Raw genomic sequence first — 26,569 nt, 5'->3', positions numbered from 1 at the left:
TTGATGGCCCGCACTCTTTTGTGGTAAGTGTGTACTATGATGATAGTTACGCATTAGTTCAGGCTTGCATTTGGGTCACAAATTTTGTTTTTCTATTTAAAGTTGAAGAAAGGTTTTTGTTGCATGACTTATTAATTTAAATTGTTTGGCATGCTTTTGTATACTCTACTTTTTAAATAAACGTACTTTCCATGAATGGGTTTTGTTTTTATAAATAACTTTACCTAACAAAAAATTTTTTCGCATAAAAATTGCAACCCTACTTTTCAAACTTCATTTTAGTATAAAATGTGCGACGATTATGCAATAAAACACGGTACTAACAGGAAAAAGTTATTAAAAGAATAAAATTGTCTGTATTTATAGGTGAAGAGATCATTCTTTTAAATTTATTGTGATGAAATATTTTTACTGAGTTTTTTAAGAGTTACGCACATTATATTTTCAAGAGCTCACAAAAATACTCTAGCAGAAACCACACATTATGATCATAAAACATAGTTAGGGCAGTATTCCAAAACGTTTGGGTAAGGTTGGGAGTTGGTATATAACCATAACCTAATTTGCGGGCCGTATTCCAGAACATGTCCGATGAAAATCTCAGTAAGGTTACAGATCTGCAACCATTTTAATAAACGGTGCCCTGAGCGAGGCCAGAAACAGGTTCCAACGCATTCTCGCAGACTTTTGTATTCATCGACACAATTTTTACTGCAAAAATACTAGAGATAGAAGCACCAACACACAAAACTGGAAATGCCTAAATATACAAAGCAGACTTACAAATTGCATTAGGCTCCATGTTAGGTAATAGGAGGAGTGTAATTGGTTACCCTTGCTTTATACATAGTATAAAAAATAAAAAAAACACCACATTCAAAACATACTATACGTACTTGAAAATTATCGTATTGGTCCGAAAATAGGCCGACCTTTTTTGCCAGTTTTGTCAACCTTGAAATCTAGGGTCGGCCTATAATGGGGCACTAGCCAAAATAGTATAATTAAACACATACATTTCAAGGAGAATCACTTATGGCATAAAAATGTTATCAGATATACAATTCATTGACCTAAAATTACGCCGTACTTACGTGGAATTAGCAATTTTTCCAACTTAGAAATTTAGTAAACTCACTTAACCCCAATAACATATCATATTTTAAGTTAAGTACACAGATGTGGTCATTTGTAGCACATAGCTTTTGAAAGCTCCGTCTGGTTATTTTTGAACTGTATTTAACAGGCTGCGGTAATTTTATTTGCTTGTAAAATGTGATATTTACAGTAAACAGTTAGTAAAAACAGCAATTTTGCCGTACGGTTATTTACCGTAGTATGCTTTATTTACTCTTCTACCACAGGAAAAACAAAATGGCACCAGTGTTGGCAACTTGTAGTTGCGACATGAATAAACAAATACCGGTACATACCAACAGCAACAAGAACAATAAAACCTATTTGCAATATTGGCTGTTTTATGGTTGATTCATACACGTTTTACATGAAACCATGTTCAGACTGTGTATTAGTGTATATAATTTGTGTTAGTAACATTAATGTTCAGACCGTATTAGTGCTGGTAATTTGTGCTAACAACATTGGTTAGACCTCAACATATAAGAGACACTTCAAGTTTGTATTTCCCGCGCTGCTGTGTAGTGGCAACCATGCGCAAGCTTCCTCTGCCAATAGTTGGCAGCCCTGGACTTCCGGCTGGAAGTCAGTTATATTATCATCATGGTGGTGAGGAGTACAATGGTGTAGCCTCACTGTTAATTTGTTTCGTTTTAATGGTATCGCTATTTATTTTCGTATACAGTCCACTCAGTTATCGCGTCATAACATTTTGGTCCATCTAGGCCGGATAGTTCTGGTGTTAAAATTGCCGGTTTTCGAGATTTGTTTGTGATACGTGACACGTGCGTGAATATTGCTTATTGTGTCCGGGACCGCCTTTGTTCAGTGAAATACGTTACGGGCAGTGAAATGACTATTAGCCCTTGTACGTTGGTCGATTGTGTTGTACCTTGCTGCACGAACGGAGTAACTTTTTTTGGTTCGTGCATTAATTACCGCGTGTTCGCGTAAGCAAGTTTGAGGTTATAGCAGGAAATCTCGTAAATAGCTTCAGCATGAGTGAACTTAAAGCGTTGGGTTTGCGGCTGCAATTAGCCGAGGGACGGGTGAAACGTGCGTGTGACTTAGCAAAAGCGGCAGCGAGTGACGCGACCAAGGTGCCGTTGCTTCTTGCCAGTGTGCGTGACTTGCCGGAAGTGAAGCGCTCCTATGAAGCGGATTTCATCGAGGTGGAAGCTTCGTCGGACAAAAGGAAGAATTTCAACAGTTAACAGCATCAGCGACGTTTGGTAGACTTTGAAGAGCAGTATTACACAGTCATGGCCGTCGTCGACTCTGTGAACACGAAGCCTGGGTTATCACCCGGGCCTGAAGGCAGTGCTTCAGAACTCCGTAAGTTAAATGTTGCATTACTGAAAATCACACTTCCCAGCTTTGACGGAACCCCGCAGCAGTGGTCGAATTTCTCCAATTTGTTTTCCACATTAGTTTCGGACAACACTGCTTTGTCATCTGTAGAAAAGTTGGCATACCTGAAGGGTGCTCTCGTGGGCGATCCGCTTGGGATGATTCAGTCGCTACCTTTGTCAGAGGCAAACTTTAAAGTAGCTTGGAACTTGCTCACGGAACGCTATGAGAACAAACGTTTGATTGTGTCGGCACATGTTGAGGCCCTACTACAGGCACCTGCAGCCTCAGTAGACTCACCAAGTTCTTTACGGCGGCTGTTGACAGTCATTTCTGAAAATATATCAGCACTTAAGGCATTGCAGGCCCCGGTAAACCATTGGGACATGATCCTGCTCCCTATACTGAGCAAGCGCCTAGACTCTAAGCTTCGAGTAGAGTGGGAGATGACATTAGGTCGTGAGTTTCCCAACATTAATTCCTTTTGTGCATTTCTGGAAAAACACTGTAGGGCCCAGGAAGTAGTCAGTGGTACATCTCGTACTAACACTTTGGGGAGACAACCCTTTAAGCAGAAATACCTGACTCAATCTCAGTATCGCACAAATGCTCTCCTTACTTCAACGCAGTCTTGCTGTATGTGCAGTGCATCTCATATGTTGCACCAGTGCCCCGACTTTCATAAACTGAACCCTCAGGATCGTTTTGCTGTCGTGAAGAAAGAGAAGTTGTGTTTAAACTGCCTTGGTAAAACACACCTTTCGAAAAATTGCTAGTCTACTTTCTCGTGTCATAAATGTGGTAATAGACATCACACCTTATTGCATTTTGTAAATGATCATGTTCATGACAAAGTAGCACAAGTTTCGGATGCAGACCAAACGTCTTCTGGAGAAACTGTATCCGCAGTCTCCTCAGTCACGTCAGCTGTTGCGAGAGCTGATCACACTGTTCTGTTGTCAACAGCTCAGGTGCAGATTTTAGATGCTGCAGGTAATCCATGTGTTGTTAGGGCCTTGTTGGACACAGCAAGTCAGGCTAGTTTCCTTACTGAGCACTGCATGCAGAAGTTGCAGCTACATCGTGAGAGAACCCAAGTGCCAGTCAGTGGGTTATCAGGCACTCAGGTGAACGTTGCCAAGGCCCGTGCTTCAGTTGTAGTTATGCCAGTTGGTAGCACTGGTCCTCAGTTTGCTATTGATGTCTTTATTCTTCCACGTATAACTGGTAATTTACCCAGCGTAATGGTGTCGCCCAGTGTCCGCAAGGCAGTCTCTAGCTTAAAGTTGGCGGATCCCTCATTTGATACGCCTGGCCCCATCGACCTGCTTATCGGGGCAGATGTGTTTCCCCTATTGGTTACGGGTGGCAGTATGGAAGGCCCCCCTGTTGCTTTAGATTCAGTGTTTGGCTGGATCTTGATGGGAAGGGTACCCTCTAAACCAGCTCCTGCGGACTCACAATCCTTCACAGTCTCTTTGTTCTGTTCCTCCCCTCCATTGGGAGAAGTAATGAAGAAATTCTGGGAAGTTGAGGAGTACCCCACCATTAAGCATCATTCACCTGAAGATATGCGTTGTGAGAGAATGTTTGTTGAATCTCACAAGCGCATGGAGGATGGGCGCTACAGTGTATGTTTGCCATTCGACACATCCCCTGAGTTGGGAGACACTCGTGCTCAAGCCATAAATCGCCTGCTTGGTTTGGAGAGGCGCCTTAAAGGGAACCCAGATGTATCAGCAATGTACTCGGATTTCATGAAGGACTATCTGGTTGCAGGACACATGGAGAAGGTTCCTCCAGAACAAATTCATTCAGTTCCAGCATACTACATTCCTCACCACGCTGTAGTTAAACCTGACAGTTCGACCACCAAGTTACGTGTGGTGTTTGATGCCTCCGCTAAGGGCTCTACTGGAAGGTCATTGAATGACTGAATGACTGCCTGCTTACTGGTCCCAAACTACAGAGAGAAATAATTGATGTTTTGCTTGGCTTTCGGTCACATGCGATAGTATTCACTGCGGACATAAAACAGATGTACCGACAAATTTCTATCCATCAGATGCACCAGGATTACCAACGCATTGTCTGGCGGTCCTGTGACACTGATCCTGTTGAAGACTTTCGCTTGAGAACAGTTACTTATGGAGTATCTGCAGCCCCCTACCTAGCTCTTCGTACAATACAGCAGCTGGCTAGGGATGAGGCTGCAGCCTTTCCTCTCGCATCTAAAGTCCTATTATTTGACATTTATGTGGACGATGTGGTCACAGGATCGAGTTCCATTGATTCAGCACTGGATGTTCAAAGGGAACTTCTTTCTTGTCTTGCCAAAGGTGGCTTTAAACTACGGAAATTCATGAGCAATCACCCCGCACTTCTGGACTGGCTTCCACATGAAGATGTTGAAACACCCCAGATGTTGAGCTTTGATCCTGATTGTCAGGCTATTATCAAAGTCTTAGGACTGCAGTGGAGTCCAGGGTCAGATACATTTGCGTACAAGATTGAAGAAAGTTCCAACCATGCCACAAAAAGGACCATCCTTTCAACGATTGCTAGAATATTTGACCCACTTGGTTGGCTTTTCCCTCTGTTAATGTTCGCCAAACATCTGCTGCAGATTCTCTGGCTGCAAACTATTGACTGGGACGCTGATCTTCCATCTGAACTGGCAGACCGTTGGCAGAAATTCAAACAGGAGCTCCCTTGCCTCACAGCTCTTGCTATTCCTCGTCACATACAAGGGTCTGAGGGGTGTGTTTATGAAATCCATGGTTTTTCGGATAGTTCTGAGACCGGCTTTGCTGCTGTGGTGTACTTACGGTCATAGAATCGAACAACAAAATCCACACCCATTTGCTAATCGGAAAGTCGAAAATAGCACCAGTCAAGGTCCAGTCTTTGCCTCGCCTGGAGTTGTGTGGTGCCTTATTGCTGGCGCGCCTGCTCAAACGTGTCGTTGCAACTTATCAAAAGGAGTTTAGTTTGTCATCAGTTACAGCATGGACGGACTCTCAAGTCGTTTTGGCCTGGATCAACTCCTCCCCACACCAGCTGAAAACCTTCGTGGCCAACCGAGTAAGTGAGCTTCAAGACCTGACATCCTCATCCTGGTGGCGACATGTACCATCCGAGCACAATCCGGCGGACTGTGCCTCCCGTGGCCTCCTACCTACTCAGTTGCTAAACCACCACTTGTGGTGGACAGGGCCAGTATGGTTACAAGAGCAAACTCAGTATTGGCCTTTAAAATCCCAACATGCTGTTGAAGCGGACCCAGTCCTTCTGGAACACAAGGTTGTGACGTTGGAAGCCATGACCCATAATCATGACATAGAACAGCTGGTGACCAGATTCAGCCGTCTTACAAAGTTGTTGAGGGTCACAGCATTTATGCTGCGTTTTGTTCACAACGTGCGTACTTCCCACTCAGCACGCGTATATGGGAGCCTCACACCCTTGGAATTGGATCATGCGTTAAGGCTTTGGCTGCTTCGCACACAATCTAGCTCATTCCAGAAAGACATTGATGCTCTCAGAAGAGCTCGTTGCACTTCTTCCCAGATTCGAAAGTTAGTACCCCTTTTGGATGATCATGGATTGATTAGGGTGGGCGGCAGACTGCCTCAAGCTACAATCCCATTCGAGCACAAGCATCCGGTGCTTCTGCCAAAATCCAATCCTCTGACTGATCTCATCATACGCCATTATCACGACAAAAATAACCATCCAGGAGTTCAGACACTCAGGGGTATTCTGAGAGAACAGTTTTGGATCTTGGGTGACAAGGATGCCATTACTCGTTTACTTCGTACTTGCTTGCGCTGCTTCAGGCAAAGGCCCTCCTTTGCTCAACCTAAGATGGGAGATCTTCCAGCCATGAGGGTTCAGCAGATCAAGCCCTTCGCTAAGTCAGGAGTCGACTATGCTGGACCATTTCCCATCAAACTTGCTAGATTGCGCAGGGCACCCATCCTGAAGGCTTACCTTTGCATTTTTGTATGCTGTGCTACCAAAGCCGTTCACGTTGAACTTGCCTCTGATTTATCCACCGAGGCATTTCTTGCTGCTTACAAGCGCTTCATTGGTAGACGAGGGAGATCTTCAGACATTTACTCAGATTGTGGCACAAACTTTGTTGGAGCACACAACCACCTCAAGGAAGTTCAACAGCTAGTGTCGTCACCTGTTCATCAACAAGCCATCACAGATGTCGTGTCTCAGCTCGGTATTACATGGCACTTCAACCCACCTGCTGCTCCTCACTTCGGAGGCCTCTGGGAGGCTGGAGTCAAGTCGTTCAAAACCCATCTTCAGAAAGTGATTGGTGAGCAGGTGTTGACATATGAAGAGTTGTACAGTGTACTGGTCCAAGTGGAAGCCACCTTGAATTCCCGGCCGTTGTGTCCATTGAGCAGCGAACCCAATGACGTCAACGCATTGACTCCTGGTCATTTCTTGACATTGGAACCATTGGTAGCATTGCCAGAGCCTGATCTCCAGAGTGTTCCACTAAATCATCTAAATCGTTGGCAGCTTGTGGAGCGGTTACAGCAGGATTTCTGGCATCGTTGGCACAGAAACTATTTGCACACTTTGCAACAGCGAAATAAGTGGCACAAACCCGCAACGCCTCTTGTACCCCATGAGCTTGTGTTGCTCAAGGATGAGAGATCACCACCTCTACAGTGGCGCCTGGGGCGTATCCAGGACCTTCACCCTGGAAAGGATGGTGTGACACGAGTGGCTACTGTGCGCACCACCAGTGGATCTCTCAAACGCCCAGTGGTCAAGCTCTGTCCTCTACCATTGTGTTGAAATGACGTTTCAAGGTGGGCGGAATGTTCAGACTGTGTATTAGTGTATATAATTTGTGTTAGTAACATTAATGTTCAGACCGTATTAGTGCTGGTAATTTGTGCTAACAACATTGGTTAGACCTCAACATATAAGAGACACTTCAAGTTTGTATTTCCCGCGCTGCTGTGTAGTGGCAACCATGCGCAAGCTTCCTCTGCCAATAGTTGGCAGCCCTGGACTTCCGGCTGGAAGTCAGTTATATTATCATCATGGCGGTGAGTAGTACAATGGTGTAGCCTCACTGTTAATTTGTTTCGTTTTAATGGCATCGCTATTTATTTTCGTATACAGTCCACTCAGTTATCACGTCATAACAAACCATTTTGGGTTTTTTACGTCAAAATTAAACGTACCTAACGGTAAATGTTTTTACGTCACAATTTCTATGAACTTAGAAAATGTAGCCATTGCCGTATAAATTGTTGGCACCACTACAAAACAATGTGAAGATAAACGGAAATATGAACTCTCAAATATTTTTGTCAGTTCAATAAATACTAACTTATTTGAAGTGTTACTGTGGTAATATGCTGCTGATAATCATTTTAGTTAGTTAAATTAATTTTTCCCTGATTTTGAGTGGGCTGTAGAAGCGGTCGGCCTATTTTCGAGGTCAGCCTATCTTCGGACCAATACGGTAAGAAGCTTTTGACCCTACTGTACAGTTACTGAAATGTTACGTAGGCAGTATTGTTAGCTAAGCAAGTATTAGAAGTTATCACAGCAATTTTTCAAACAAATAATATTTAATTTATTTTAAACAAACTATATTGTTTATAATGCAATAATACATTTTATAAGTAAAAAAAAAGTTTCCCTCTGTCTGGTTTTGAACTTGCTACTACCCATACTATTTCTTCTCCACAGTGCACTATGGGCATTCAATAGTGTTATTCTAATTTCCTCAAGTACTTTTTAAGTAGCGATAATTTCTTGTTATGACCATTTAAGTGTACAAAATGTATTCCAGGATAGTTTCGCTATTATAAAGTTTCATTTAGCACACCAAGTTAATAGCACCCGATACAGTTCCACCATCTAGACGAAATCGGAAATATAAGTTCTGCGCATGCGCAAAATTTGGGCAACAGAACTGCAACTAAAAATAAGGAACTGGTCGTGTCCTGTGTATCTAAGAATTTGGGTGCAGTAATGTGCACTTGAAATATAATGAGGGAACTGGTGTAGCATATTCAACACCTAAACCCTTATTTTTGAGTCTTGGAATATCGGTCATAAAGATTTTTTACAAGATGAGAGTGAAACATGTTTGAAATCATTTTGACTGCTCGAGTCTGACATGACAAAAAAAAAAATTGTGAATGTTAGAACACACCTACGATGCACCAGCACAGATGTAACTCAACAGATGTAACTCACCTGTCCAAGGTTGCTGGCTACAGACCCCAACTCCAGCTTCTGTTTCTTCCTGGGGCCAATGGCCAGCAGGGCGGTGTGGTTTGCTTCCCGCTGTCGCACCTCTTCCATCTCCGCTCTCTGCATCTGTGGCCCACACACACGATACACATGCAGTCAGTCCAGCTCTACTGCTCTGGGCAACTAACTTTATATTAACGTACATACTTACCACAATTTTATGTCAAATGATGCATGGTAGAGACAAGATTTTATGGTTTTATTTTTTGTCCATTATTATTTTTAAAACAGGATTTTGGTTTTATTCTTTTTTATTTTTATAAAAGCTGTTTTGTAATACTTATACCACCAAAATAGAAGTAAAATTTAAATGCTGCTTTTTCACAATAAAACCATTTTTAATAAATCAGGCTAAAACAGATACATGCAGCAATAAAAATATTTAGCAAGCATTTATGGCTTAAAATTGATTCAATAACAGATGAACAATAAAACCAATTAATTTAATTTTTCTGATCCATTCACTTTGATACAATTTTTGACGTGACAACGTCTAATAAATCGATGAACGCTGGCTGCACGCACAAAAAAGTGTCCCACTACGGATGTGCCCTGTTTGCTCATTGTACGCATGCGTGGCATCTCTCTTCATGCTCACTGTACGCATGCGTGGCATCTCTCTTCCACTCGATTGGAACAACCATCGATTTGACTTTTCAATCATATTTTCGTCGTTTGAATTATTAATATTATGTAATTTAACGATCGTCCACCGATTTTCAGCACAATCGGTACGGTTATTTAAAAGAAATGTTGAATATTCAAATACGTTTTGAACCAACAATGGAGTTTTACAGTTACACATAATAATTCAAATTACACCCGGGATCTTTTGCACAATGTTTTAAAAAATATTGTAACACATTATAAATAAGTTTGGTGTATTTGGGATGTGTATTTATCAAATCGTGTTATAAAAACGAAATAATATTATTCCCCTACCCTGAAATAAAATTTATAAATATATATATATCATTTGAAACAACTAATTTTAATGTATGGCCTAGTGGTCTTGTGGTCAGCGTCGCAAACTTTCAATCCAAAGGATGTTGGTTCGGATCCTGGCAGGAGTAAAATTTTTTTTTGTACTTCTAAAAATAAATACGGCGCACGCAACATTTCAATAGTAATAAATATATTTTAATTAATAAATGAATGCAACTAAAAGTAAATTTATTAATTAAATTGTACATTTCATTTCACTCCTTTGTATCCATACAAAATAGTGATAATTCAATAAATATGATTCAAATTTAAAAAAAATTTCTTTCTCAAAGAATATAATATTTTTAATGCCTAAATGGTTTGGTTGCAGAAGCCTATTACGGCTCAGTCTCAGGCCGAATATGATATTTCCTTTTCTTCTTGATCAATCATTTCATCAATGGTTTGTTATGACGTTGTCACGTTAAACTATCGTCCGTAAACCGACTTTACAGACAACCAATTTTTTTTGTCTGGAAATAATGACATTCCTTGAATTTTAAACATAAACAGATTTTTTTTAATGATTTTAATTAAGTTTTCATTGAATTATACTTAATTCCATGATATAACTTGCATTCCAGTGCTATAGGGTGTATTAACTTGCAACTGAGTGTTTTGACATACTTATCGGCGTTATGTATTTCGGTTTTATTCCATTTCAACATATAATTTTGTCCCTAATTATAAATGATGGTTGTACGATGGATGAGATGGTTGCATAATGATAAATAGATGATAATGATTATGGACGGATGAATATAATGAGGAGTTACAGGGCCCGAAAAATGTTCTGGATTCCAAGCGATCTGGAACGACGGAAGTGCGCTACGTGAGATATTCTGCAGTGCTTCCCCACTGCCCTCCGCAGAAAGGAGACATAAGAACACAACACCCAGTCCTAAACCCAACAAGGAAATTATCTACAAGTGAAAATTTCCCAACCCAGCTGGATGTTTATGTCGAGGGACTCAAGAAAATGGTTAACATAGAAATGAAGTAATTAAAAATTGTTTGCAGCAAAACTGCATATTTTACACAGATTTTATACAATTATTTTATGAGATTTCACAATAAACTGCAAGGGTTTTGAAATTACATTCAGAGAAATCTCAGAACTTACTTAAAAGTAATTCTAACTTCATTTTTCATTCCACAGGAGAAGTTTCACACTTATCCACTAGTTCAGTACGAAGAACTTTCATTACAACATAAGATGGCCCAATCAAATCCTCAAACAACATAAAAGCTTTAGTATTTAAACAATCTGATATCCAAGGGAAAATATTGGAACAAAATTTTTTTTGGAGAAAATGAAGTAAATTCAGAAATTCAAAACAGACAATTCTTAATTCCTATTACCATTCCCTCGTATATTTTGACTTGAGTATGTAATTATGAAAATAATATATTACGATTAGAGATGGCATCTTCGAATCTTGGATTCGTCAAATATACTGAATCCTATGGATTCGAGGATTCGTAGGATTCGAGGTGGGTTTTTAAGAGTTTTACCGTATATACTCGTGTATAGCGCGCCCTTTTTTCCCTCAAGTAAAGAAAAAAAAATCAAGGATGCGCGCTATACACGGGGAAAAAAAGGTGAGAGGGGGAGGCTGGGAGGCGTTAACTGCCGGGTGATGGGTGACGTTTAAAGGGAAAGATTGCAGGAGAGTGCGCTTCTCAACGGTCACTCTTCCATCACTCTCTCCATTCCCTTTTAGTATGGCCCTCTCCCTCCGCTGTAAATAACTGCTCACACACACACACACACACACACGTGCGCACGCAAGCTTGCACATCATGGTCTCTCTTGTTTATTTTTAGACCTCCCCCTCTACAGAAATCTAGCGCAGCAGCTAGTAACAGTGCCGGGTGGAGAAATGCCACTTCGCCAATTGTCGCCTCCAGCGAGAGAGAGAGAGAGAGAGAGAGCAGTTGTCACCAGTCCCCCGCCCACCCACTTCCTTCGCTTCCTCGTCCCAGCAGCTACCTGTGAGTCATCTAGTCCTCCGCGCCAGCTTAGCAACCAACGGTGACGGGAGTGGTGGTGTTTAGTCCTGTCAACTGTCAAGGTTACTTGATGGTCATAGTCCCGTTGCTGCCTGCCTCCCTCCCTCCCGCCTTGTACCAGTTGTGACGATACAGCGCTTCATTATCTTCCGTCTACACAGCAGAGTTTAGCTTGCTCGTGTCGTTTTAGATGGTACAGTATGCCACGAAAGTTTCGCTTTCAGGTGGAAGAGTATTTAATTTAAGTATTTTCCTGACACACCACCACACATCAAAGTAAATAATCATTTGTTTCATAAGTAATTACTTAACAGGTACCACAAAATGTAAGTAAAATTTATTTATGGGGAAAAAATATTATAAATTTTTTCTTTGGAATTTGTTGCAAAAATCGTGGTGCGCGCTATACACGAGGGCGCGCTATACACAAGTAAATACGGTAGCAATTGAAGATTGTATACCTAAACTATATTATTAAGGTAACGGAAATAGCACAAACATAAGATAAAGTACGCTGCATTTTGTCAAATAGCATAACTACTCGATCATTTCCAACCTTCAATAATATAACATTGCAGAAAAAAACGTAACTATTTTTAAATGGTGTCTGTTATACAAACATATTTTATTGAAAACATAGGAAGGATTAATTTAACAGAGAATTAGACAGATGCAAACTTACGTGTGTGGTTTTTGAGGTTATTTGTCTCTATTTTATATCAGGTGCATACACTATGCACTTATTTTATAAATACACATATGTGAACTTTTTTAATACATAGGCCTATGTAATATTTTTAAATAAATGTGTGATTTTTTTTAATAACATGTGGTGAAGTTTAGTGTGGGACTGGGATTCGAGATTCGATGACAAACACCAAGGATTCGGATTCGACCAAAATGTGGATTCGTCCCATCCCTAATTACGATACATATTGAATCGGGAAATTTAGTTAGTGAAATAATAGTTATTTTAGACCCTTCAGATATTGATTCAGATTTGATGCATTCTTGGTAATTTGAACAAACTGAGATTTGACTCAACATCAAGTAGGAAAAATGAGGGTTCAACAAATTCCGGGATGGACTCCACAATTCTCGACTGCGTTACTTGGGATTTGATACTTCTTTGATTAAGGGTTTATAAATTGGCCCAGAGACATTCCTTATTAACAGTGAAGCATAGAAGGAACAGTGAACAAGTGTAATTGTTTGAATTTTATCATATCTCAAAATGAATTCGCTAAATTTTCCTGTCTCTTCCCATCACTAATTACTGGGGACAAGATTAGATGGCAAATTGCGATAAAACTGAAATAACACCGAAAAGCATGTCAATGCATCATATAACACCGAAATGCAAGTTAATACACCATAATCTATTGAAATGCAACAAAAAATAATTCAACTAATTAGCACGGCTCAACTCAATTTACAAAAACATTATCTTTTAATATATTATATTCAAAGAATGTAAATTATTTACCAACAAAATATATGCACTAAATAGATTAGCATTTTTTTTTTTTTTGCAACTGTTATTAGTAACTAATTTTAGCACAACAAAATTGGTACATTTTTCAAACACACATATTCTTGTAGATTTATTTGTACTGTTCCCAGCAGTTTGACATTCTTATAAAAAATTATTATATTGTAAAAGTGCATTATGTATCAGTCAAAATGCTACTGTTTTGGTAAAATACGAATCATTTGACAAGTAGTGTCGTAGTTTTTGAAAAATGGTGCTATCTTTAAGAATAAACAGAGTTTATACAAAATAAAAACAATAACACTGGAATCTCTTGCTTTAAAACTAAATCATTATAAAAATAAAAATCCATTAAATCTTTTCTCCACTAATTAAATTTGCAACAAAACTGAAGGTTAGCAATTATGTATCATCACCCAAACTGTAATGCGCAAGGCGAGACCTACTTCTTTGGCTTTGGCCTTGAGCTTGGCCTGCTCGGGGTCCTCGGACTTGGAGCGGCTCTTGGCCGCGCGCAGCAGCAGCTCCCGCTCCTGCTCCTCGTGGCGCTTGCGCTCCGCACGGTCCAGCTCCTCCAGGAACTTGAGCTGCGCCTTGACGTCCTGCGACACCTCGTAGCGAGGATCCACCTGTACGCCACAACCACCGCCTCCCGTCACACCACGGCCAGGTCCCACCCAACGTCCTTCCACTGATTCTTGTCTGTCTGTCGTGCAGCACAGCTGTAAAGATTTGGCACGTAGATTTTTTTAGGAGGCGTCAGTCGGTTTGCACCCAGGAGCACTTTTTCCAAAATTCAAATTGATTTCTTAAATTTAATTCCCACAAGAAGGGGAATAATTAATAATATATGGTGGCAAAGGACGTATATAAAAAAAAGGTGAAAATGATTAAGATATAGAACAAAAAAAAAAAATTTTTTTTTTGGTGGAGGGCATCAAAAGTAGGAGTCAGCCTCTATTCTGGTTTATATGGTAATTTATATAACACACTTATATTACTTTTATTTTTTCTGTTAAACAAATTTGAAAATAGAATGAACATTTAATGAGACATGCAGTTAATTAATTTTAAGTCTCTTGAGTAACCATCCTTGTAAGTTGTTTAATATTATTTGTAGCTGTAAATGAATATGTACATATGAATTGTAAATACTTTCCTTAAGTAAAATAAAGGATTTTCTAACTGAGTATATAAATCAGGATGAGTTTGACACACATTACCTTAAAAAATATTGAATCAGAATCAAAGATTGTTTATGAAAATTTAAATAGAAATCAGAATCTTCATTTTATTAGTAATCAATACAACACTAACGTAACCCATTCTAAAAACGTCTGGTAAAATCACAACATACAGTATAACAAACAATGTACACAACAAAACACCTAACACATTGAACTAAAACTTGAAATAGTGCTCAATTCTTTTTTTAATCAATAACTTAAAAAACTTACCTTCAAAACATCTAGCCTATGCTCCGCTATGACCCCCAACTTCTCAACTAGGTTTTTTAATCTCTCCTGTGTAGCATGAGAGATGATGGCAGCAACCTCATTGGGCGGGTCTTCCAGTCCGTACTTCGATGCTGGAACAAACAACACAGAAACTAGTGGCCAAGGTTGTTCCCATATCAGAGCTTTACTCAATGCCTTCAGAGAGAGATATTGTGAGAGGGGAAGATAAGGAGGGAAATGGAAGGGAAAGGTAGTGAAAAGGGGAGGGGAAGTTGTGCGTGAGGGACAGGGAGATACAAGGGGGTAAGATGAGGCATAGAGGAGAAAGAGAGAGGGGGTGAGAAAGATTTGAGGAGATGAGAGGGAGAGAAGGGAGAGAAAGGAGAGAAAGGTGATATGAGAAAGGGGTCATGAGGAGAGAAAGGGGGGAGAAGGGGTGGATAAGGGGGGAGAAGGGGAGGAGAAGGGGAGGATAAGGGGTGATAAGGGGGGAAAGGGGTGAGATGTGGGAGGAAAGAGAGATAGGGAGAGATTTGAGAGAGAGGGAAGAGGGACAGAGGGTAGAAAGAGAATTGTGGAGAAGGGAAGAGAAAGAGAAAGCACACATACACACTTCACTTTTATGGCCGTAGATATATATTACTTTCGAGGCTGTCCAACATTTAAGAACATATTATACTTTAAAGCAGGCCTGCCGTTTATACGGATTTTATCAGTTTTCACGGAAATTTGAAGCTTAAAACGGACTAACGGATAAACAGCGACATTCACAGATATTTACGACGCTTCGCCGATATTTTCATATTTGAATTTCCTTCGTGTAAATATTTACATTCAACTACCTATTTGAAGTTGTCAAACCATAAAATGTCCACCAGTAAAGCAAACACTCACATTAGGTGTAGCGCCATTGCACTTCTAATCGTTTAACCACAAACCAAAAACATATACTCTCACATTTCGTTTCATGAAGAACAATATCTATGGTTTCGGGGGAAATGTTTTTTGTTTGTTGAGTTAAATGCTAAGAAGTGTCATGGCATCAGTAAACATTGGAATTTTTTGCCAATTCAATGTTTTAGGTGCAGCATTTGTTTACAAACTTCTTACGTGATTTAAGTTGTAGTTTTGGGCTAAGCTGATTGTGATGGAGAAAACACGAAAGGCTTCGCCGGACAGGTCACTTTATAAACAGCGTTATCGTAAAGAATGGGAGCAAGAATTGAAATGGCTGAGGCGTGGCAAAACTGAATTTTCCGCAGTTTGTTCGACTTGCAACTCGGAACTGAACGTGACAAAGGGTGGCTTGAAGGATCTTTGGCGGCACGAAAATACGCAAGTTCATGCGAAAAACCAACGAGCTGCTGATCAGAGTTGTTCTTTGACGAGTTTTGTAACCAAACCAAACAAAATAATAAATGCGCAACTGTTAAGAGCGAATTTCGTTTGTGAAAACAATTTATCTGTGAAACTCAGTGATAATTTCACGAATCTTGTCCCACAAATATTTCCAGATAGCGAAATTGCAAGAAACTTTCATTGTGCTCGCACTAAAACTAGCCAGATAATTATTCAATATTTGGGTATATCAGCTGCAGATTATGTTTCTTATGCAATGAAAAAACAATTTTTCACACTGATGATTGATGAATCAACTGATGTTACAGTCACTAGGCAGGTTGAAGTGTTAGCAAGGTTCTTTCCATCAGGGATTGTTGAAACTCATCTGTACAAAGTAATGGCTTTGAGTGGTGCTGCAACTGGAGAAAATCTCTTTGCTTTGGTGAGCTCCTCATTTGAAGAGGATGTTCAGGGTGGCCACAGAAATGTAGAAATGAAATTCCCCGACTACAATTTTTTTTAATTTACACAACCATGATTGTGATTTTATAAATATATTTTAAAAGGAGAAATATAGGATCTCTGTTGTTAGCAGTTTTGTTACGATTCTTTGGCATAAATATTTCAACAGTAATAAAAACAATAAAAAATTAATAAGACCATGCAGTATCTAAAAAAATTAAACATTTGAAAAGTAAAAATTGTTACAACCAAGCAATGCAAATATTTAGGCCCGATATCACTCACTCATTGTCTTCTTAAAGACTGTATTTCCTCATCAAGAAGAGCAGTTTCTGTTCTTGCACTCTGCATAAGTAGGCATTTTTTCCTCTCCAATTCTTGTATTTGTAATGCCAATTTTTCCTTCTCACTTTTTGCTCTGTCTACTGCATCTTCTCTTGTTTTTTTTCTTTCTGCAGCTTCTTGGTACCGAGTTCTGGAGTTACGGACAGAGTGTATCAATGCCTTCGTAATTGTTACCTTCTCAACTCCACCAATGTTTACAACAACATCATACACCTGCCTCTGTGCTACGAGATATTCTCCAGTTTGATTTTCGACAATACATTCCTTATTGATAGAAAATCCTCTTTCTAGTGGTACATTTCCATGCGAGAGAATAAGAACTTTCTTCGCAAATGCTTTGAGTTCCTCCATTTTTTTTTTACAAGCTGATAACACTTTCATCCATAGGTTATCTAAACGGTCATGTTCTCTTGAAAATTTCTTCATAGTTTCTTTAAAAGAATCATTTTCACAAACATATTTAAACTGCCTCTGAATGCAGTCTGCTTCTAAGCCTGTGAAATGCCTTTTTTGAACCAGCTGTTGGAGAGCCATTGCCAATTGTTTGTCCCAGATGTTTGGACGCAGTGCTACTTCAGGATCCAGACAAGAAATTCCTCTGGTAAGGATGTGGACAAGAGGAGACCTTTCCAAAATTTTCAGGCACATTTTCTGAAGATATGTTCTACACTGTTGATGAAACACAACAATTTCAACTTCTTTATCTTTGATTTTTCGCAGAGCTTCCAGTTTTTCAAAGCCTAGATTGATATCTTTGGCAGTAAGTAAATTTTTGTCATCTGAAATCATCATTCTAGTTACAGACTTTGTTCCATTTACAATTCCATCTTTAACAAACCTTGACAGTACATTTTTCAAAATTTTGCTCAACGATTCATATATAAAGGGTGCCAAAGGAGTGTTTGTCTGGTATTCTGTAAGAAATTGTTCTACTTCAGATGCCACAGATACAAAGAAAGCAAGCTTGCAAGTCAGAAGATTGTCTTTCAATGCTGAAGATACAGTGTTAAAGCTCTTGCACTTTGGTGTCAATTTGGAATCTCTGGAAACAGCATCAACATATTTTTGAACCATCGGAAGAATCTGAATAGCCCTTTTTGCCACTCTACAGTTTTCTATCCAGCGAATATTACAAAACTTGAGAGGAAAAATCTTTGAACCTGAGAAATGAGTAAAATCCCCTCGCCGAGCTGGTAATCCCTGAAAAGTGTATAGTGTGACCGCAAAAAATTGACTACAGTCAAACCTCTATCTATCGTTTTTCAGGGGACCAACAAAAAAATTCAGTAGATGCAGACATTCAATAGATGTGGACTTCACTCTTAGGTTTTGAAAAAAATATTTCAACCTCAAAATTAGTGTCAGAAATATATCAGTTACTTGTCATTAAAGTTTAATCAATTGAAAAATAAAAATAAAAATGGAAGCATTTTACTTAATTCAATTTACACTTTAAAAAAAACATAGCCTATGCACAACAGGCCTACAATTCAATTTCAATTTATTCAATAATCCTAATACGTTCATCAAGTGTTCTCAACTACAGTAAAACCTTGCTCGTACGGCCCCCGGTTCGTATGTACACCTCGGTCGTACGTACAGATTTTCGAGAAAAAAAAAGTTCAAAAATATGAAAAATTGTAAGAAATACGTTAAAGTTAGTTAAAATACAGTCGTATCCTGCAGCGTACAGAACAAATACGGGCTACATTACACATACGCATTGCGCCACAGTAAAAATATTAAAAAGGCAGCAAATTGATGTAAATTTACCGTCAATAGCGCGCCATGCGCGGAGAAAGGTCATTGTACTCGATCAGCTGTTACGGCGCGGCGTAGCCACCGGCTGGCTCTCTCTGTTCTCTGAGCTGCGCATGCGCAGTAAAACTCACTCAACGCTCTGCCCAGACTCGTGACCTTCCATCAGCAGCCAGCCAATAGATGCGAGCTTAGCGGAAAAAAATATAAGCTCCACCTCCCGTGTACCAGTTTTGTCCAGTTCTAATACCAGTTTAATGGTATACGCACCAGTTTTCTCGCTGCCATGACATGTTCAAGTTTACGTTCATCTTGATGTCTTGATACCACTAATTAATTATTTACGATCCCCAGAAATAAATGGATAGTTTAAAAAATATGCGTCAACTGTACAATACTGTACTTCCCAAATTATAAAATACGTATAAAACAGTTACCAAGACTCCGCTCATTTTAACTTGTGAAGTTTAAAAACGAGACGTCTTAATGCTCAGTCATAATAAGGGACATGTTTATTCTTGAAGTGATTTTATATATGTACGGTATAAAATGTTTTGCTTTTTACGTTACCATTTTAGTTGACATGATAAAGTTTCGTACATAAATACAAGTCGATAGTGTGGCAACGTGTCGTGACGAGTCAATTTCAGAAAATATGGCACCAATGTTAGCCATCTACTGTTTGTTGACAGTTCACTTGTTGCTATTATAACATGGCTGCAGATTTAAGGTGATTTTTAATATTTCTATATACTATCGTTACTGTTTTTATGACGGTTTCTTTCTAAGAAATGGTTATTTCTGCAAAATCTTTATGGTTAAATGATCATCTATTATAATTTATAGTGACGGGACCACATTTTTGTACGATCAATGCGGACAAAACGATAATTCGAACATCGGTACAAGCGGACCTTTTTAACCTCAGTTGTATGGCAATTTTCCCGGGACCGTAGAAAGTATACGATAAACACGGACAATCGATACATGCGAGTTTGATAGATAGAGGTTTGACTGTATGTCCCAATCAGTGATTTATTTCCTGTTTTGAAAGCCCCATGAATACTGTGAAGGCCACAGGTACCAATGTCGAGCAACTGACAAGCCTCTGGATCTGACGACAAAGAAGCACAAAGATCACGGTGAAACTTTAGGTTGATACTGGAACCATCCATAGAGATTTGCAGAATTTTGCACAAATCTATTTCTGACAGTGTCTCAGTGAATGCTTTCAGCAGATCTTCAGCTGTGGCATGATTCAAAAATGCTGAGTTGAAGTACCTAGTTGAAACCTGGCAGCTCTGTTCTCTCGAAAATCTCACCACTATATCCATTTGTCCAAGTCGGGAAGTCTTATTTAGTGATTCATCAAACCCCACAACTATTTCAGTACACTGGAATATGTCTTTCACTAATTCATTATGGAAATAAGGGGCTATGCCATGTAATATAATGTACCCAATTTTTGTTCTTTGCAGTTGCATTTTTTTGGCAACTGATGAGTCTGGGAACATTGAGGGCCCAGTGTTCGCTTGCGAATAGCTCATGTCGGGATCCATTCCAGTGGACAAAAGGGCGCAGTTCCAGGAGCAAAACGCGAAGTGCGGGGCCCGCCTCATGCCCTTCCCGGAGGACAAGCGCGGGTTGAGATTTTGGGTGCGGACCTCGCAACAGATGCGCAGCATCCAGAGCTACATTCAAGAACAACTAAAAATGCTACAAATCGAAGATACTGCAGTCCGCATTTGTTCGCGTCCTGTCCAGTATGTCTCGTGGGCCACCTATGAGAAGATGCTGGCAGTTGAGGCGGACACTGGACGGCAGTCCCCAGGAAGCCCACCGCAAGACGCACCACGGCAGACGAGGGATGGCTGCACGCAGTCCTCAACAGCCCCACCTGCCCCAAGGCTGTGTCACAGCAGCACCCAGACAGACCAGCAAGCGGGAATACGACACAACTCGTGTCAGACGCCCGCCCCAGCCAAGTGGAAACACTCTGGCACCCAAACCGCCGTTTTTACGGCAGAGAAAGGTACCAGCACTGCAACCACAGCACCAGCACCAGATCAACAACAGCTGCACACGCCACGAGACCGCCCAGTGAAGCCGGCCGCCCCAGACAAGAAGAGGGAGGCGGCCGCCACTGCTGCGCGGGACCCAAGACTACAATCTGCTGCAGAAAATCGCCAGCAGCCTCCGCAACTGAAGAGTGTGCCCTGGCACTTTGTCGTCCTTCGGGGCGGCGGAGGGGCTGGGGTACCGACCGAAGAAGTGGAGTCTGCACTGCGCGAGGCCGGCCACAAACCGACCAAGTGCTGGCGCATACGCAGCAAGGCAACAGGGCGCCCCACCGGCCTTCACCGAGTGGCTTTTGCTACACCTGAAGAAGCCACTCGACTCCTGGAGGCCAGCCTAGCCACCAAGGGCGCACAGCTCGCAGCTGAACCAGCTCACACCAGACCGCAGCTCCCCAGGGCCTGGGGCCACACCGAGCTGCAGTCTACTCCGCGCGGCACAGTGCTGCAGTTGGCAGAAATGTTAGCTGCGGTTCTGAGCCGCGCTAGGTACACACCGAGCCAGCCATGGGCAGAGGGGACTCGTCCCCTCCGCCGGCCTAGCCCCTCTTCCCGTTAAAGGGAGGGGGTCAGCAGCCCACGGTCTAGGAACCTCGCCACACACACAACACACTAGCTAACACAGTAAATCAGTCCAGCCTTTGCCCACACGCAAATAAATAAATCAACACGTTTTTCAAACTAAATAAAACCAAAACAAACTGAGCAGCCAAGGCCAACTGCTCAGCTTAAATTAATATTCACCCCCCTTCCCCCCCCTTTGAATTTAAATTTTAAACTTAAAGGGAGGGCTGGACAACACACGAGTTTAAAGTAGAGTCACCACACGAAATTAAAGTAGATTACACCAGGCCATTTGCATCAAAACACAGCTTCGCAGCTTATTTAGAAAGTCATTTACAAAAGTCAAAATTGAACTCACATAGGTCAAAACAGGAGGTTAGGGGTTGGCAGGACGCCACCTGGTACTCCTAAAGGGTCGCGGAGTTCGATGCCAAGTTGCGGCATTCGGGCCCCGCGGCCCTCACTGGCGATGATGTTATCCCTTTATCAGTCAGACGAGTCTGCTGGGGGGGTGCTTCATTAAGCACTGATACTGAGCCTGCATCACAGTCACATCACTTGCTGCACAACGCAAAGACTTATGTGATAAAACTGTTTGCATGCACCACAAAACTTCAGCCCTAGTCACCTCCTCATTTAAAACAAACGTGTTTATCCCAGACAGTGGCATTTTGCAAAGAGCTGTAGATTCCACAACTGACTGTTCACAATTTTTCTCAGGTTGCATTTTACTGACAACCCCCGACTGGTCACCAAGAACAGTACCATCAGAAACAATAGTAGTAGTATACAACATGGAGGATGACTGTGAATCAGAATTACCACTGGCACTAGTAGAAGGCTGTGGCTTACAAGAAAAGTACATACCCAAGTTACAACTGCTACGTTTGGAATATTCTTCTGCTTGCCTGTGTTTTTCACCATTCATGTGACTTGTGAGTGCACGTTTTCCCATGTTGCTGGGGGAGAATGTTTTCTGACACAGCGAACAACGAGCATGATTACTTCCGGTTTTAGGTCGTTCCAACCACAAACAAAATCTCTCATCTTGAAGCCAATCATCTTTGAAATTTGAAGTCTTTCTTGGAAATACCATGTTTCAGGGTCTCAAATTATTCGCAACTTACCATGAAACTGTTAACGAACTTTCCTTAAATTGTCATTTCTAAACTATGAAAATTTTGTCACACTTTAAATACTGAAACACGAAATTTTACGCAATCTTTTCATGTGTAAACAAACAAATCGAACGTCTGTCACATCTGTATAAAAATAGGTTAGCTAACTATCTGAACAGCTAGCCAGCCATGTTAGACGTTTCATAATCCCCATTTACGATTCCTAAGAAGTAGCTCACTGCAGTAATTATCACTTCAAACACTACGTCTAACGAACACTACCCATACAACTTCGTCATAATAATTTTCACAACACCAGCAATAGGTACTTTACAAGTGTACACAAAGGCAAATAAGCCAATATGGCGATCCCAGCCGAAACTGAAAGAAATAACGTCTAATTTACCCCACCACCGGCTTTTCATTTGCTTTTTATTTTAATTGCAATGTTTTAACACGTCAATTATTAAACCTTTTATTTTAGAAAAATCCCTATGAAATAATATGCATGATATAAGCGAAAATAACTGAAAATATGCTGCCAAACAAAGTAGCCATTTGATTTTGTAGATTTCTTAGAACGTGCTCAAAAACCAAGTACATACATTTGTTGGCAAAACCGAGAGCAGAAAAACCATACACACCAAATTATTATGGTACTGGTGTGCGACATTTAGCATGTAAAAAGAGATCTACAATAGTTATTCATGTTGCACGCAAGCCATTGTTTTTGTACTGTCGAATGAGAACAGCACATAAGAACTGGTTTACGGTACACATTCTAACATAACATGGCATATTCAAAGTTAATAATGCACAGTAGAAGAGAAAATTTTCCCTGACCTCTTAGGCGATTCCCTGACTTTTCCTGATTTTCCCTGACCATTTCTAAAATCCCTGACTTTTCCCGGTTTTCCCGGTCTGTGGCCACCCTGATGTTATTCCCTGGAAAAATTGTTTAAGTATGTCAGCTGATGGAGCAAAGGCAATGGTTGGAGAATTCAATTCAATGCTATTCAGGGTGACACAACAACAAGGCAATGTATGGCTCTTACATTGGACATGCCACGTGGCTCAGCTAGCAGCATCTCATGCCTGCAGTGAGCTGCAAGACGTGTATGAACAGTTATCTAAAGATGTCTATGTGCACTTCAAAACCTCAGAAAAAGCGGAAAGATGAATGCAAGGATACTCAGGAAATGTTGGAAATGGATACCTACAACATTCTTCAACCTTGTTTCACAATATGGCTGGCTCTCCTACAGTGTGTGGAGAGCTTGTTAAAGCAGTGGTTTGCACTGATCAACTATTTTGATACAGTAAAACCTCGTATTTACGTTCTCGTTATTTACGTTTTCCCGCAAATAACGTCATTTTATGTAGGTCCGTTTTGTTATCTTTAAAAGATTTGTGCAATGGGAGTGCATGACTTGATGTAAGTTTTTGGACATACGCCAGTGCTAAGAACTTTTTCTGTTGAAGAAAAACTAATAAATAAAATAAATAAATAAAAATAAAAATACTCAAAAAAAGATACAAAAAACACACAAAATTAAGCAAACAATTGCTGTTGTCAACAAGGATATGAACACCACAAAATATTCCGAAACAGGAATATGGTCAGCAAACAAAGAAAAAACAAAGAAAAATGTACTAAGAGAACGAAAAAATCCCCACAAATGATGACAACACAAAAATATTGAAACCCAAAATAATTCAGCACAACAGTTGAAGCGAGACAAAAAACATGACAAAACGAAAAAAACAAACAAATACAATAGTTTTACCTAAACAGAAACAAGCGACGTTTCGGGAACTGCTATCTGCTCCCGTCCTCAGGCAGAGACGCACATGGTACGGAAACACAGTCACACCTGTGTTTCCGTACCATGTGCGTCTCTGCCTGAGGACGGGAGCAGATAGCAGTTCCCGAAACGTCGCTTGTTTCTGTTTAGGTAAAACTATTGTATTTGTTTGTTTTTTTCGTTTTGTCATGTTTTTTGTCTCGCTTCAACTGTTGTGCTGAATTATTTTGGGTTTCAATATTTTTGTGTTGTCATCATTTGTGGGGATTTTTTCGTTCTCTTAGTACATTTTTCTTTGTTTTTTCTTTGTTTGCTGACCATATTCCTGTTTCGGAATATTTTGTGGTGTTCATATCCTTGTTGACAACAGCAATTGTTTGCTTAATTTTGTGTGTTTTTTGTATCTTTTTTTGAGTATTTTTATTTTTATTTATTTATTTTATTTATTAGTTTTTCTTCAACAGAAAAAGTTCTTAGCAATGGCGTATGTCCAAAAACTTACATCAAGTTAGGTCCGTTTTATTGTACATTAACTTTCGTGTTGCATTTTCCCTGAAATTACACCGCTACGTAACCAAAAAACCCGGAATGTACGTTTCAAAACACGGTAAAAATGTAAATACTCGTCACGTTAGTCATAGATGTGAAAAGTTTGAAGTAGTTCGCCTATTGTCTGTAACCTTTCGTTTTGATGTATCGACAAGTTCTATGGTGCCTCTCCTCTACTAACGTTTTAATCTTTGCTGCCATAGAGAACTTTCGTAGCAGAACCACAAACGGTTTTATTTATGGTGTCATAGAGCACTCTCGTAGCAGAGCATAGTCCGAAGCGCTGAGCTATCGATACTACCGGAAAGCGCTGATACACAGTACGTATATTTAGTAGTGCTGCATTATGTACAGTACATATCTATGATGGCTTTCATTGTTTACATTAGTCAACGTCCGTTTTGGTTAGCACGTGTTTTTTTATCGTTCACAATATTATTTATGGAAAGATTTTGATTGAAGATGGATAGGTATAAAGTTCCACGAAATACTTTATCTATTGAAGATAAAATTAAAATTATTGAGAAGTTTGACAAGCATGTGGGTACCCGAGTGGTTTTGGCCAAGGAACTGAATATTCCTGTTAGTACTTTAAACACAATAATTAAAAATAGGTAAATGCTGATACATTTTTTAAGCTAAAATTTAGCATTAACTGCCAATAAAAGTGCTTTCCCACAATTTACACTTTCCCGCAATTTACACTTTTACCTTGGGGTTCCTTGAAAAGTGCAAATAAGGGGTTTTACTGTAATTTTGATAGAAAAGAAAGCAAATCAGATTCTGTTTAACGCATTGTCAGTACTTTACACTCAGATTTGGATAAACTTTACTTTTTCTTCCTTCAAGCTGTACTGCCAAGATTTTCCAAATTGAACACTTTGTTTCAGCAAGAAAGACCATACATCCATAAACTCTATCCTGAAATTTGTGTACTGCTCAGGCAATTTGTTGCAAGCTACATGAAATTTCCAATAATTTAGGAATGTGGTATCACTAAAGTAGACAACAAACGTGAAAACCAACAGCCAGACGAAGGAATTTTTATTGCTCACAAAACCAGAGATTTCCTGGAAACCTATAATTTAGCCACCGAACAAAAAAAATTTTTTTTTGGGAATGTCAGAAAATTTTATCAGACAGGAACTAAAGAGCTATGTCGCCTCCTGCTTCTGGAGGATGATGTGTTAAAAAATTTTATGATTTTTGATCCCTGCAACATGTCATCATGAGACTGGCACAACGTAGAGAAGCTTGCCAACAGGTTTCCGAATGTCATCGGGCCAGATGACATGGACAGACTGAAAGATGAGTTTATCTTTTATTCAGTATGGGAACCTGGACCAGCCTGACCAAAACAGGAAATAGATTCCTACAGGCACAGTGTCTCTCAGCACAGGCAAAATGATGTGGTGGTTTTCCCTGTGCTCTCAAAACTTGCAAAGACCATGTTAATTCTTCCCCACAGCAATGCTGTGGAAAGGGTTTCCAGCAATCTCGATGGTTAAAACTGCTCACAGATCATCATTGGAATCACCAATGTTAAACGCACTGTTGCATTGCAGAATGAGAACATCTGCAGGTCTGGCTTTCAAGCCCACTGACGAGATGCAGAAAAGAGCACAGAATATGAAGCTAGTTAATGATTTGAAATACATTTGTTTTTGACGTGACGTCTAATAAATCGATGAACGCCGGCTGCACGCACGAAAAAGTGTCCCACTACGGATGTCCCACTACGGATGTTCCTGTTTGCTCATTGTACGCATGAGTGGCATCTCTCTTCATGCTCATTGTACGCATGCGTGGCATCTCT

General features: G+C 40.2%; 1 protein-coding gene across 2 annotated transcripts in view; it reads right to left on the bottom strand.

Annotated features, from left to right (window-relative positions):
• Positions 1-26,569, bottom strand: part of LOC134540777 (transcription initiation factor TFIID subunit 4) — an 86,747-nt gene that overhangs the window by 24,195 nt on the left and 35,983 nt on the right. For both annotated transcript variants that reach the window (XM_063383697.1, XM_063383706.1), the window contains 3 exons: positions 14,737-14,867; positions 13,726-13,908; positions 8,734-8,856 (listed from right to left, as the gene is read on the bottom strand). In XM_063383697.1, the coding sequence (XP_063239767.1) occupies positions 8,734-8,856; positions 13,726-13,908; positions 14,737-14,867 (437 nt within the window). The remainder of the gene's footprint in view (positions 1-8,733; positions 8,857-13,725; positions 13,909-14,736; positions 14,868-26,569) is intronic.

The sequence above is a fragment of the Bacillus rossius genome, chromosome 1, assembly GCF_032445375.1.
Source record: "Bacillus rossius redtenbacheri isolate Brsri chromosome 1, Brsri_v3, whole genome shotgun sequence".
Lineage (NCBI taxonomy): Eukaryota > Metazoa > Arthropoda > Insecta > Phasmatodea > Bacillidae > Bacillus > Bacillus rossius.
This window is presented reverse-complemented; position numbering and strand designations above follow the sequence as displayed.